The sequence below is a fragment of the Stegastes partitus genome, unplaced genomic scaffold, assembly GCF_000690725.1.
Source record: "Stegastes partitus isolate 25-593 unplaced genomic scaffold, Stegastes_partitus-1.0.2 Scaffold681, whole genome shotgun sequence".
In the NCBI taxonomy this organism is placed as follows: Eukaryota; Metazoa; Chordata; class Actinopteri; family Pomacentridae; genus Stegastes; species Stegastes partitus.
Genome location: NW_007578412.1, coordinates 92,250 through 108,072, shown reverse-complemented (window position 1 = coordinate 108,072; position 15,823 = coordinate 92,250). Strand labels below are relative to the sequence as shown.

Sequence of the window (15,823 nt, the reverse complement as noted above, 5' to 3'; positions counted from 1 at the left end):
CTCTCTTCTTGTGAGCCACTATATATAACAGGAAATGTAGGAAATTTCAGTGTTACTGTGTACAAACTCTTATTACAAAGGACTACTGCTGCTGTGGTTCTGGCATTTTAAAACGGTTTTCACTGTTTGAACTGTGAGGATTTCAAATGATGTATAGTTTAATTCAGACGGATCCAGCAGCTGGTTTCAGGCAAGTGAGTATTAAGAGGTTAAAGCTGCACATCACCGCTTTTCTCACTGCCAGAAAACTGCTCTCCCAGCTTCCTGTGTGTTCTGTATGTAGTTCGGATGCGTTCTTGATGGACAGAAATCATAGCACATATACCGTAGCATCATACAGGCTGTGCAGTCTGGCTGACTGATACTGTGCTCCTGTAATCACTTTGCCCTCTAAATTCCTTTTCAACTGGCATGATGTACAATGTCAGTGCACTGTTACTGTCTAAAATTTCTATTTTCAGTCCTGACAAAGAAAGTCAACACAGAGATGAGAGGAAATACGGTCTATTTAAGCCATGAGACCTACTTGTAGAATCAGCAAGGGCGATGTGCTACTCTTCTGTTTCCAAGGGACAAGATCAAAATAATCCCAGCATTACATAACAAATCTGACCGTAGTTTTTCCTTCAGCGGCAGTCAGCTCAGTCACAGCGCTGATATTCAAGCTTTAGTTTCACATGAAAATGCAAAGTGGATCGCAAAGCCAAATCCCTGCAAGTGGGCACAATATGCAGTTATTGCTGCTGAGGGTGTATGAATGACTGTCTGGAGGAAACGACGGATCTGAAGGCCACGACGGCAGTGGCATATAGTAACCCTACACATGATTAACCACCTAGTATCAGCAAGCTAGGGCTCTAATTCCTACATTTGATAACGCTGAGAAATATTAAGGAAGTATTTGTAGCCGTTTTGTCCTCAGTCTGTAAATTAAACTGAGAAAATAACCAAAATCTGGCCGAGTATGCACAACAGAAAACCCCTGCATGCTGCTGGTCTGAAGGTTCTCCTTAACAACAGGATGATTTTGACGTGCCAGCTGAACGTAACACTTGCTGCTCTCACCAGAAACTGTAGGCGCTGCTGCTCCTCTGTGTGCTCCTCCTGATGGGAGGGGGTCGGGCTAAGGCCCGGTAGGGGCGTCACTTGCTGCCCCGACTCCTCCTCCTCTCCGGGAGTCTTCTCACACCTGGATGGAGCTTCATCTAATGCCACACACGGGGTCTCTCCTACAACCTGGGAGGAAACACAAGACTCACTCAGCATCTTTACATTTCCGCAGGTGATCCGTAAAAGATCAAGATCAAAGTTAGAGATGTCATGATACACTGGTATAGACAATAAATAAAAAAATGAAACATCGATATTAGGTTAATAATACACATGTGATACTGATGTAAATAATCTAGCAAGCAGAAACTGGAACAACATATAATACCTCTGCGGTTACAGACACTGTCTTAACCTCCATACATTTATATTTTAAATTCATTTACTAAAACACACAATTAATATTTTTAAATAGACCACCCTAGATGCTATGTAACTCAAACAGATGTCTGGATTTGTCTGACATCTTTTAGATGAACAATGTCAAACTGCTCAAGTCAAAGGAAAAATTATGTAATCTGAAAGCATTAGTTCAAATCTTTAAGGATCAAACAAACATAAAGTACGGTTACGAGACTCTCCCCACCTCCATACACTCATATTTTGAGTGGGATTTGTTTGAAAATGAAACAAAACATATATCAAACAAGTTAAGGACACTTTTGCCTGATGAGCTTCTTCTTTTTTTAATTTTCTGTCCATATTGCGATGACATCGTTATCATGAATTCTTTTAGTGAAGATAATGGTCTAGAGAAAACCTGATAGTGGGTCAGCCCTAATCAAAAGCATTAAAAGCTTCTGCTCTGATCCTAAAACCATGACAAGCAGCAAGTGTGTGATTGTTAAATCGTACAGTAACCCTCACCACCCTCTGAGACGGATTAGGAGCAAACTTCCTCTCCAGTTGTCCCACTACAATCAGTGAATAATCCAGAGGGAATCCCTCTCGCCTCCAACATGACTGGAACACATTACCAGGGAGGCTGTCCTTTCTAATAAAGCTGAGTGTTTAATGACTTGAAAGTTTCACACTGTGTTACTTTTCTTGGCCAATTACTGCCACACATTCATCTTTATGAACTGTGTAATTCTTCTAACCGAGAACCAGGTGGGGGGCAGGCTGACGCTGGTTCGGGGTTAAGAGTTAAGAATCAGCATCTAATTTTAGAGCAAACCTACTTATGTTCAGAGTAAAACTGTGTTAGTGCAGCAAAGGCCAGCACCTAGTAACAGGATCAAAGGTGCTCTGCCACGTGTCGCAGAGGGGCTCTCTTTCATGCACTCTCCTTTCCTTTACACTGGAAGACGGATCGCTGTGGACTTCAGGCACAGTGTGTGGTAGTTACAGAAAGATTCTTGTGGGGATCTTCACAATAATGCACGGAAAAACTCTTATGCTGGGCTGGCAATTTATTTGTAGGGGTGCTATTAACACAACACAACCAAAAGGGGCTGCTTACAAAAACGTAGTTCCTTCTAATTCATGCCAAGTTTGCATTATTTGTTAACTTCTGGACTGCTAAGAAGAACAGATGCAGCAACAAAACAAACGGAGTCTCAAGATGATCTGTTAGCAATTAGCCGCCAAGTATGTAAAATAGTTCAAAGGTTTTTAGTGCAATGATGAGAAATGGTGGATATATATAAACCGGGGAAGCTCTGGGACCACAGTCTGGAGACATGAGGATTGTTGTTTCACACAGCAGCTGCAGACAATACCAGTGACCAGAAACAGTTGGAAATTAATTCACCCGCAGAATCGTCTATCAAGAAGGCTGACGGCGGTTCAGAGAGAAGCGGTCCAGTTTTAGCTTCAGAAAGACAATGAATTATGACAAGACGTCTGATTTGAATGAAAAAGGGGACTTTGTTCTGCCAGCTGTGTGCAGTCACCGTTATTTTTAGAAAACACTAAGCTGTCTCCAAAAACAACCTGCCAATAACAGACAGACTGGCTTCCATGAAGGACAAGCCTTCGGGTCATAAAGCAGCCGATTCTGTTTGGTATAAATTAATACTAAGTGCACCGAAACGTTCATGTTCTCCCACATGTGCAGCAACTTGCAGCAGTCAGGAAGGTGTGCTGGTTCTGGGACGTATGATCAGGCCCGGAGCTGCTAACTCACTGTGACTGTTCGGCGCCAAATCAGTGGCATGCCTGTGAAGTTAAGCGAGGCTATCCCGGGTTTATCTTTTGGACACAAGACCAGATGGTGTTAGTAGTGGTGACGAAAGGCCAGCAGGAGGCACTAATTCCATTGGCCCCCTGTCAAAAACAGTGCAGAGGAATGAGGGCTTTGAGCGCTGTTAACTCTGCTAATTTTTCTGTTACCGACTGCTTTTCATTACAGATCCCGTCGCGTCCCTCGTAAGTGCCGACGTGCCAGGTGATCCCGGCACCCTGGCAAAATTCCCACCTTTGTATTTGGTCAGTCACATTTAAACCAGCCCGTCTTCTTGTAATTCTTAATTAGCTTGTAGCACTACGTATCCATTGAGTGGGCTGGCTTAAGTGTGTGGAGCTACAATCTGGCAGCTGCACACTGAGGTGGGAGAAACACACACAAGATAAGATCGTGACACAAACTTAAATCTTTTTTTAAGTTATCATCGTACTTCTCTATCGTCTCTCATTCACTGTAATCCTTTGCTGCATTAACTTATCAATCTAATGATGAACATAGCAAAAAGAAGAACCCTCTGAAGAAGTTGAGATGTTTTTAATACAACACACGTCATCTTATGTGTTCATTACAGTCAGTAGGTCATATATGGCTAAAACTCATGCAGGTCGAATTCCTTAAAAGGCCGTTCTTTCTGTAAATGTGAGAGCTCACAGTGATGAGTTGGAAACAAATATAATCAGTGTTCAGGCGACATGTGACATAATTCTGACATGGTTTGGACGAATGAGCGCACAGGGGGGAATATTACGTAATGTCTCATTTATACAATGTAGTGAGGAATAAAGGGCCCGTCCCAGAGAGCATCCGACCCAAACCATAGGCCATTGTAAACCATCTCTAAGGTTTCTGTACCAACACACTAACCTAACAGAACTCAGTGTGACCTAATCAGCTGTTCATGCTTCACAGGTTGTACTTCCATAAGGTGCAAAGTTTCACACTCTATTGTCATACGGACTACAATGAGACGGCGTGGTCTCAGTGTTCCAGTAGGCCGTAGATAGACTTGCGCATCTCACATTGTGTCCCATGGGTTGCAGCAAAACTATATCTAGAAAGGAAAGCTCGGTACATTGTGTTATTGTTCCAGTATTAGGACATTTTTATATGTCATAGTCTACTGCTAGGTCAGGGGCGGAGGGTAGCAAAACAATTAGAATGCTTTACTGGGTGCACATGCTGTACCCACTTTACAGTATCTAAATTCAAGTCACACCTGGGAGGTAACATAAACCACTTCCAAGGTGATTTTACACAGTGCATAAATACGTGTTTGGATGGTTTCATTAGATTGATTTTTTTCCCCCAATGGATTCCCCAAGAGTTCTCAATTAGCAGCGGCTAATCTTTAATCTGCTTATAAAGATAAATATCAGAATGTATCCTACAAAAAAGGACCAAATTAAGTTTGTGCAAAGGATCACTCAAACTCATGACTCATAATAAGCAAATAAATCAAACAGCATGTTATCAAGAGTTTTTCATGAGCTCAAAGTGGTCACATTGGTGTTTTTACATACCTCACGATCTGTTTTTAGGGTTAGATACAGACAGCCGTAATTTACTCTAAGGGTTTGTTTTTTTTGTGACTTTATGAGGCCAGTCTATGGCTGGTTCAGGCTACTATCATGTACACGGATTTATTCTGTTGGTCTTTCATTAAATATGAATTATCAGCACACCAGTTAATAATATGGTGTCTGATTTATGGACAAGGAAATGGTCTGATTTAAAGATGCTGTGGTTGGTCAAAGTTACCAACGCCAGTTAATCAAACTAATAATTCAACGGGAAAAGGCTGACCAAAGATGGTTACAGTCCATTAACTATATTTATTCATTTGTTTGATCAAGGAGCATTCATTTGTACATAGAACACATCTGATGTATTGCATATAGAGCGTATAACATAAAGCTAATTTTCAACTCCTGTCCCTGGTGGGGCTTTTCAGTAAAAGGTCAGTTACTCTGAGTGACAATGTGCTGCGTTAGCTAGCAGCAAACAGTGGGTCACTGTCTAACAATACTTCCACGATTTAACTCGATGACAACTCAAATGGAACGTTAGTGTCTGTCTGCGAGGCAGCGAGGAAACGGACTTTGCTGCTCGATTGTTTGGGGGTAAACAAAGCGTCGCTGTGTCGCACTGCTGTACCATCACAGAGCGGCTCTGTGGACAACAATCAGCTGATCGTCATACAACAACTTCAGGGGTTTCATTCAATTTCAGATCAATAATCTAAGCAGAACAACCGGATTCTGCTTTTAATGTGGACTGTTTAAGATTTGTATTTATCTTTTGCTGGCGTTACATGAGTCAACAGAATTTTGCTTGTTAGTTCTGGTATTGTCTTTTACTGTGTTTTAATGTTTTGCTTTCCAGGATCTTGGCTTGTTATGTGAAGCCCTTTGTAACTCTGTTTTAATAAGTGCCACACAAACAAAGATATTGTTTTTAATATAAGAACGTTCAGAATAAGAACCTTCTGTATTTGCAGAGAGAAGCAACTGGAAAGTACAGGGAGCCAAAATCAGGAGGCTGCTTTTATTTCAACGTGTAAACCCACATTTAACCACATTTTATACGTTCTGCTGCTCATAATATTTATACTAGACACAAATATTTTTTTCCATTTCTATCTGATCTCATTTCCAAGTTGTTGCAACAGGCTGCTAACATCAGTTCATCTGTCTACCAAACTGTATTTCTCAATCTACAGATTTCAACTGAATGTTTTGTGTTTTTGTTCTTTTAAACTTTAGTAATTCCTACGTTGGGTTTTCTTTACTGTTAAGCTGAGCAGTAAACAAATAGTTCTGCTATGATGTTTGAAAGGTTTCGGATTGAACAGGTGAGTTCAGTAGAAAGATTCTAAAATCCCAATCCTAACTTATAAAGCTAAAAAATAATTCAGTCATCATGATCCATGAATTAGGCACAATGCATTCTTGACCTTTTTTGGGTCTCAAGTAAACCTTGTGTTTTAAAATATGTCGTACGTATGCATATATGTCTGTTTATTTTGCTCACAGTCAGGCTTACATGCAATATAAGTGCCTTCAAAGAAGAGTTGGCCTAAAAGTAAAGTAACATTTCAGTGTAGATTTTTATTTACCCAATGGAGGCATCATGCATTTTGGCTTGACTTAGTCGCTACATACAATGAGATGAATAGTATTCTAACCTAGCAGGGAACACATCAGGAATCCCTTTTCCTGTCTTACCTCTACCTCTGTGCTCTTTGCAACAGTAAATGAAATGACAGGGCAATTAACAGCCAGAACTACTTCATGTGCCTGGGACTGAAGGGATGCCAAAACTGAACTAGAAATGTGGTAAACAGGTCATGCATTAAGACTAAAAAAACTAAAGCATCCTGCAGATGTGTAAACACAGTCAGATAAATCTCCTACCACTGAACGACCCGATGAAGGATGCAGTCATGCCTACAGTCTGTGCTCAGGTTGAGACCACAGAAGGTGCCGCTGAACAGGTTGTTGTCAGACGGAGCTCTACTTTAGAGGCTCACCTCAGATGGCACACTCCTTCACGCAGTGGGGTGCCATTCTGCACACTTTCCACCGATGTGGTCCACGTATACTAAAGGATCAAGTACACCCTGGGCCCATGCGTACTAAAGCAGGGTCAGATCCCATTCAGCAGGCCCTGAATGCCATAAGCACATTGGTGTAATCCCTGCAGACTACTGAAACGGGTAACTGGATCACTTCTTTTAAAAGCACCTTAATGGATTGGCCTGGCCGTTGATTTTCTTTTTAATACGGAACATATCGATGTCCACCAATCAAACGCTCTACCACCCTGTCACTAAGTCGGTCTGTCTAAATTCTACATCTGGAAGCTCCAAAATATGACTGTTACAAAACCGGGTTTCTGACAGGCTGCCCTTGACTAGGCCTCATGCTTGTCCCGTCTTTCTAATTTGTAAGAAAGTGGCAGTCCATCACAGACAAGGGTGGGATTTACCACAGGATTTGCTGGGATGAATATTAAAAAACAACCGCGATGAAACCTCAAAGAAAAAAATCCCCTTAGCTGCAAGTCATATTGTAATACTAAGATGGTGCATGTAACATACTAATAATCTTTGAGAATAAGCTGCTGATTTTAATATCAAACATAAATGCAACACTCGCTGCCTCGAGCCAGTTCTCTCACGCTCCCGATTCGTCATGACACTGACTAGTTTCCAGTGCTAAGTCTCAACTTTGAGTGCTGCACGGCTTCGGTCTCACGCCAAGCAGACACATATAAGGTTAGCCAAGGAGAACTGCAACGGACCGCTGGCACCTACGAACGGAGACAACAAAACTGAGAAGACGACCTACCCCTTTCGTGTGATCTGTGGCAACGTCAAGGCGTCCCTTGGCCTGCTAGTTATCCAGAGCAGGGCGAGATAGAAAAGTCTTTAGTGCGACTGGAGTCTTACCTACCACCCAAAACCCTCTCACCGCTGCCACAGCAACAGAGAGCGGATTACTGGACTGTACCATTCTGTTGTTAGAGGGGATTAGAGTTCACACAACATGGCCCCTTTCTGGGTGTGCGCGTGCCACTGGGAGTGCGTGTGTGCGTCCCACAAATGAGAGATTACCACAATCGGCATTCTCATTTGAGCTTCGCAGGCAGAGAATTTACTCCACTTCTCAGAGAGTGGACGATTTCACCTAAAATTCAAGAATAAGACGCGCGTCCTTCAAAGTGATAGAAACTGTTATTAATAAACAGAAACTGTACCTTTAAAATGCATTTCTCATAAGGACAACAGTTTCCCAGCTGTTCTCTGCTGCGGATGAATGAAATTTTTTACAAAAAACAAATAAAAACCCACATTACATTATGTAACCTATTTATGTATTTATGAATTATGTGCATCTTTCTATTTTTTTTTTGGACTGTGCCGGATAAATCTGAGCGTCCATTCTCTGGTGAAGAATTGTTTCTAAGAACTGAATACTGAGACGATAAGCATTAAATGCGGAGAGGATCAGAGTGTGTGACTTTAGTATCTTTGATCAGGCCCAAGTTCAAGACTGGGAATCATCTCATTATGGCTTCTGGCAGATTAGTATCAAGCCAACGACAAGCCATTATATAACACTGCAAAACATCCATGCCAACATAAATATACACTAGGTTCGGGGGAAACTGTACGCTATATTTTACGTGGTCAGATAATGTGTATTCCGGACTGTCCTGGAGCATCAACACCGTCCTGGGTGTAAGTACGAGATCTGATCTGTTTGTAATCCCATACTTAACCACAAATAATGAGTAAAATTATAGCTGAACTGAATTCCGGCTGGTTTACTGTGCAAAGATTCGGCTCACTTGGCTACATTAAAGCTGATTAAGGGGTCAGCGTGGAGTTTAACTGTGTTATTAAGTAAGGGGGATGACTTTACCTTATCTTCCCCCTCCTCCTTCGCAATTTCCCCTGACTTCTCCGGGCCACCGTGGTCGGGGCTTTGGTTGTGCTGCTGCCTGGATGATGTGACGGAGAGTTGCCTCTGGAGCCGCAGCACCTCCTTCTGAGACTCCCTGAGAAGCTTCTCAAATTCCACTCGGCCAGATGGAAGAGGGGAGCCCTGCACACACATCAAACATCATTGTTCTTTCAGAGTTTTCATTAACATTGTCACGCTGCATCCCCAGAACGAAACAGACTCAAACACTAAATGTGTAATCATCTGCACCATGCTTTCTTGCAATTTATACTTCAAAATACACTATAATAGTACTTAATAGCTGTAAATATAAACAGCTGAATTCGAGACTTTACAACTAAAAACAGCACTAAAACTGTTTCTGGGTCATAGATATCAAAAATGTCAGAGTCACTTGATTTGAAGATTACATTTCAATTTTGTAGTTCAACGTGAGTGTAACATGGGATTCAGCACAGACGCTCTCACTAGATCAATGCACGGCTCGCACCATAAAAAGCCCTTATTATTAAACCCAACAGATGTTCACATTCAGGAGAAGCAGCTCTTAAGTCACTGGTAATTAAAAACAGGCACTGAGAAAGGCAGCCGATTCATGCACTGTCATCTATCTAGACATCATCAGTGACGCAGCCTTAGTAACACAGGCTTAGCGTGAGGGGGGATGAGCAGTACCCATGTTGTCCAGCAGAGAGCAACCTTGTGGCATCATGCGCCTCTGGCAGTGAGGAAGAGTGGGGTTAGATGGAAAACTGGGGTAAAAACTTGGAATCGGCCTTCTAGTCGAGAATGAATTGAAGCCGGTGATCACAGTTCAATGTAGGCTGAGTGACCTTCCTGATGTGACTGATGGGTTGTGACATGAATACCTTAGTGGTGCCCAGCCGTGCCTCCAGCTCTCTGCACTCCTGCTGCAGGGCAGCAATCTCCTTGTCCTTACACAGCAGTGCATCGGCGTGCTGGGCCAGATCACGAGCTCGCTGACGGGCAAACGCCCTCTTGTACTGTTCCACTGATCCAGGTCTCATCAATGACGGGGAATTCACCTGCAGAGGAAGCATGTATTCATCACAACAAAGGACATTAGAGAAGAGGTCTAGAATACACTTCCATTGACAAATGACACACGAGAAGAAACCAGCCGTAGCGTCCAGGTCGTCTGGTCAACTGGTCGATATGCCCTCACTGAAGCAAACTGTGCATGGTAAGACAATCGGCAGTATTTCTTTCATGAAGACAAAAGTCCTACATCAACAGCCTTCCAGGAATAATCTGATATCTTTAGCGGCGGGAGGAACAGACTACATGTGAAGACAACACTGCAAACCTCCTCCACCTAACAAATACTGCCAACTAGTTTAGGTCTGAGGTTATGTTTGCTGATTATTTTCTGATTTGCCTCCAAACTAACCAACACCATTGTCGGTGTCGCTGCATTTTGTTCAAGCAGATGGCTAAAAAGTTGAGTGTAAACTTTCACAGCTCAGTGACCTACATGGCAGATCCTCTAAAAATGGAAGACTAGCTTGTCTGTTATATTCAACAATAGTTTCAGTGCTGGATCAGCAGGTGATATCGTTCTTTTTTCAGAAATTACAAGCATTTAGGCAGCTGCTCCAAGTCTGCTTTTATCATTCCAGTATAAAACAGCAAAGTTAAAATCATTCAATATGCTGCAAATGGCAGCTTTTCATGTTAAGTCTCTAATTCATTTAGGCTAATAAGGCTGCTTGTTTGCCCCTGTGACCAACTGATTGTTTGAAGAGTAGTTATTAGTTAACCAGTCAACCAGTAAAACTTTCCCCTGAGCCAAACATTTGCAGTGTGTAGGAATAGTAGATGTGGACTTTCAGTATCAGCTGTTCCTAACCGATCTATCAGCACTGTCAGGACAAGGACAGCAGCTGTAGTCAGCAATAGATTCTTTACAATCAGTTACTATCCAGTCAAATCCAGAGCAGAACTTTTGTTGGTGTATTTTCATCAGATCTACAGTACATGCATGTATCCAGTAAGCAGCACCAGATTAATGAGAGCGGGCTGCACCACCGCCGGTCTCTCAGTCTGGTGATCATGTACACACAGAACACACAGCAGCCAGTGAGCGTGGCAACAATTGTACTGGACTGTTGTACCAAGACTTCCTGGTACATTTGTGTTGGATTAGAATCTAGATGACATTTGTTCAGAGACATTTATTAACCTTAATTAATAACATTTTACTGCTAATTTGTGAGTCGTGGAAGTGAATGGAACAAACATTTGTATTCTGTCTATAAAACATTTCCTAAAAATAATGCATCTTAACCGACTACAGAGCATTAGAAAGTAGGCATTGGGCATCAGGCATATTTTGCTGATGCTGTGTGTTTCAGTGGTTTGTATGCCACTGGTTCAGTAAAAAACAGTTTGAACAGCTTGTCTTCTCTATATTTTCTTCCTTCAGTTCTTTATCAAACTGCTGCATACACATGGATTCAACCAGTTTATTTCTTTATTCTGGCCCCCAAAAAGTTCATATTTATGATTATGTATCAGTGCAGATGTTAAATAAACTAGTGAGCTATGTTGCAAAACACAGTGCAAGAAAAAAGTTTATTTTAAGGTGTTGCCACCATTTCAGGTTTAAAAACTGCATCCAAGAAAGGTTTTATAAAGGAAAATATTTATTGCTGCTCTTTTTTTTTTCGCATTCTTATAAGAGAACATACTGCATCTTAAGGGCCTTCCTGGACTGAAAACTGAGCTCTTTTAGCAACTGTATTGATGCATTAAATTATTCATTAGGTAGCTGGTATTTTACAACAAGGCTCCCATTCATCACACGCTTGACGATTCTATTACTAACTCATTACCAGATGAGATGACAATGTGATGATTTGGACGGTGATGTCTGATAATGACTCACTCATAGCATCACTGCATTCGGCACAGAGTGAGAGCAAACGCAGCTTGCAGTGAGAACGTTTAAAGTATGCTATTTGTGCAGTTTACCACTTTGAGGTTGGCCTCCTGCAGCTTCCGAGCCCTCTCCTCCAGCCTCTTGGCGAGAACAGCCAGCTCTGTGTTCTTTCTCCTCAGCCGCCTGACCTTCTCCTCCGTCTCTGGGGCGCTGCTCTTCCGCTAAACACATGGGAAACAAATATCATCATCAGACGGGGCCTGCAGCAAATGCTAACACAGCAATGCCAAACAAGAAAGTCACACAGATGGTTATTCTGGGGAGGGGGGGGGCATGTTTATAGATTGAATGAGGACCCAGTAGCTGGCTTGTTAGTTTAAAATCATCTAACCTGTGCTACCTGTTGACCTTCAGACCTTCAGATAGGGATGTCGATATCAGATTTTCACTATATAGTATAGCAATCATGTATTTCATCGATGGTTGGTCATGTTGGAGCTTTTTATATCTTTGATTAGAGCCGATAGAAGAATTCAGGCTCTACAGAACATTTGAAAGAAGTAACGCTATCAGTCAAATTCATCTTTAACTTTGTTTGATCTCTTTTTTGGGCAAATGAATTACATTTAAAATACAAGTACAGGAAGGTGATGAGAGTCTGGAACCACAGCTGTTCTGTATGTTTCTGTGTTGGAGTTTCAACCAGATAGTTACTAGCGCTGGTTTATTATCACATGTGTATTATCAGCATGACATCAGTGTTACATGGCATGATAGTGATGTGATACTGGTGTATTGTGACAGCCCTAATTCAGGTGATACACGGGGAAAGGCAAAACATATTTGTCCTTTTCTAAACTGAATAGATGAATGTGAAGCCCAAACGAGAGGGCGTTCCATCTTTTTGTTCAGTGTGTCTGTGCACCTGGCCTACTTTCTACAAAGCCTTCAGTCAAGACTACACACTCTGTTATTTTTAGTCTTACCAGCAGGCCATTCTCTTCCCTCAGTGTGGTGCAAGTCTTCTCCAACTCGTCCAGGGCTCGCAGGAGTTCAGAGTTCTGCCGCACCAGGAAGCCACAGTCGGTACCATTCTGAAAAAACGAGCAAGAACAGATGAAGACTTTACCAGCTACTGTCTTATTTTGTTTTCATCTCTGTGTTCCTTTATAGGAGAAAAAGAGAGATTGATTTTCATTTCATCTCTGAGTAGCAGCGAACCGTCTCTGCTGTCAGCCAGTGTTTACATAGTGCTGTCTAATAGCGGCTGACAAATGACAGCCCACTGAATAGGCTTTTCATTAGAACAACTCATTCAGTCTACAACTGGCACTGAACACCTATTAGAACACAGCGACTCAGCATAAGAGGAAAGAGAGCCCTGCTCCAACGCTGCATTATGGATAAACAGACGAAGAGGAGGCAAGGACAACATGAATAGATGTGATCACACAGAACGTATTCACACACTTTTCATTTTTGCTCATCTTTTTATATAGGATATTTAATTTTAGATTCCATTTTTTATTAATCTACACCACCTGATGACATGCTCCTACAACTAATTTGCTTCTCCCTTGTAGATGCTCCGTCAATTGAACAAGAACACCAATTAACTGTGAAGTCTCTTAAGAGATTTCTGATTATAGCGATCCCTCTCGAGAACATTGAGTCAATTGTCCCGAAGCCACTTCAGCGCCGTCTTGGTTCGTAGTTGTGAGAACAGGTTAATCTTTACTTCGGCTCCACTTCACCGATGCATTAACGACGACTCCATGGTTGACACATGCTAATAGGGAAGTCAAATGCAGTAAACTGGTGAAATTTAAATCTGTCTCAGGCTTCAGGTGCACAAGCTGCACTTTACAGCAATGCGTAGTGATAACTGTTTCAACAAGATGTGTTTCAAACCTGAAGTATAATTTATGATTGCAGTCACTGTTATAAATACACGTCACAAGGTGTTGGTGTTACACAAATTAGCTTGTTATCTTCTGAGCTCTGCATTGAACAAAGCAGCGGTCAACGTGGCAGATAGTCAATGTGGTGATCAAGCCTGTCATGGGTGTTTAGCAGGAAGCCTGAAGTGGAGGGAACCTCAGATTGATCGTTTAAATGGAGGTGATGCCACTCTGCCTCTGTGTTAGAGATGCTCTAAATTAGCCTCAGAGAGAAAGGGTGAGAACACACCTGCCACACATGAATTTGATGTCTGCAGTGAGAGCAGATGGACAGACAGCATGAACAAAAAAGCTGTAGGTGAAGGGATGGTTTGTCCTCAGAGTGAAACACTTTCACAGCCAACTAGACTGACTTTAGCTGCTTACATATGATGAAGAAGCACTTGATATTGACAAAGCAACCCTGCTAGATGATACCTGAGGCAGGCTTGACTGGATGGAAACAGTCTGTATGTCTATGGCAAGCCCTGTAAACATTTAATAGCTACTCTGGATATCTAATACAATTCAATTCTTCCTAGTCAAAACAAACATTTCAGATATCCACAGTGACATTATTCCTATCCACAATTTTAACTTCAAATATCCACAACTTTATTCCTCCCAGAACGAATCACATCAGTTTCTATGGCAAGCCCTTTTAGCATTTAACAGCTACATTTGTGTTTCTGGAATTAACATTATAGATATTTATCCATCCATCCATCATCTGTACACCGCTTAATCCTCACTAGGGTCATGGGGGGCTGGAGTCTATCCCAGCTGACTCAGGGTGAAGGCAGGTTCACCTGGACAGGTCACCAGTCTATCACAGGGCTACACTTAGAGACAGACAACCAAGCACACTCACATTCACATCTACGGACAATTTAGAATCACCAACTAACCTCAACATGTTTCTGGACTGTGGGAGGAAGCCGGAGAACCCGGAGAGAACATGTAAACTCCACGCAGAAAGATCCCGGGTGTCCTCACCAGGATGCGAACCGACGACCTTCTTGCTGCGAGGCAACGATGCTAACCACCGCTCCACCTTGCAGCCCAAACATTATAGATATCAACAACATAATTGTACAGTTGGAGATATCTGTAACTCACTTTCGACGAGTCAAAACTGAGTTACAGATATCTGCAATGACCTCAAGAAAACCGCCCTTCGCCTCGTCACGCATCCTAAATGTAATTCAGTTTTAACTAGTGGAAACTGAGATATCTCTAACTATCATTGTGACAAGTCAAAACTGAAATGTAGATATCTCCAACTGTTATGTTGTTGATATCTATAATGTTAAGTTCGGAAAGTCAAATGCAGCTATTAAATGTTAACAGGGCTTGCCATACATGTCCCTACCCACAGCTACTGCAATCCACAGACAGATAAAAGAAGACTCAACTGTGGTAGACCACCGTATCTCAGTAGGAAACACACAGATGGCTCCACATGTGGAACACCAGTGAAGCCGTTCAGATGTGCACCATTGTGTTCACGCAACACTCCTGGGATCTCATTACGAACCTAAAATAGCCCTCTGTCAATCTGACACTTTTGTAGCAGCACAAAGACCAACACGAGATTAAACATCCCCAGGACACGGTGCAGTGTGAAAGTCATGTGACCATCATCTTTATGATGTTGTCTTGGTAACTGCAGATGATGGGCGATCTGACGGCCCCCTGGGGGGCTTTTAATTCTACTGTACCTGTTATTGAAGTCAACACTAATGACCAGCTGTTTCCTAAAGCAGCAGCTGAGGCTCCAGTGTGCTCATGCTTCAGGATTATCGTGAAGGTAACACTGGATATCCCGACTGATTATCTAGTCAATGGGTTACAAACTAGTGCCAGGGAGACCATATGTTTTCAGTGTGAGACCACGCAGACCAGCAGACGCAATATTTTGACTGAAATTTACACATGACATGGTGAGGAGAATAAAAAAGACGGCATATGTGTGGCATAATTGTAACCGTTGGTGGACAATTTAGCTATAAACACGTGATGGATGGTCCCACTGCAGTTTCCCAAAATAAGTGCATGTTTTAGGAAATGTCCAGCACCGTCTAAATGAGTTGCTACAAGCTTGCAGTCACAGCAACGATCTGATCATTATTTGTCACTGCAGGCAAAAAAGATGCCTCATGGACATTTATAATCAATACAGGCACTGAGTCAGCAACGATGTTCTCCTTAAACT

At 42.2% G+C, this 15,823-nt stretch overlaps 1 protein-coding gene across 1 annotated transcript in view; it reads right to left on the bottom strand.

Moving 5' to 3' along the window:
- tspoap1 (TSPO associated protein 1) overlaps positions 1 to 15,823 on the bottom strand; it is a 77,154-nt gene that overhangs the window by 30,247 nt on the left and 31,084 nt on the right. The window contains exons 4-8 of the mRNA XM_008290546.1: positions 12,655 to 12,762; positions 11,761 to 11,889; positions 9,636 to 9,812; positions 8,725 to 8,907; positions 1,066 to 1,236 (exon numbers count right to left, since the gene is read on the bottom strand). Of these exons, the coding sequence (XP_008288768.1) occupies positions 1,066 to 1,236; positions 8,725 to 8,907; positions 9,636 to 9,812; positions 11,761 to 11,889; positions 12,655 to 12,762 (768 nt within the window). The remainder of the gene's footprint in view (positions 1 to 1,065; positions 1,237 to 8,724; positions 8,908 to 9,635; positions 9,813 to 11,760; positions 11,890 to 12,654; positions 12,763 to 15,823) is intronic.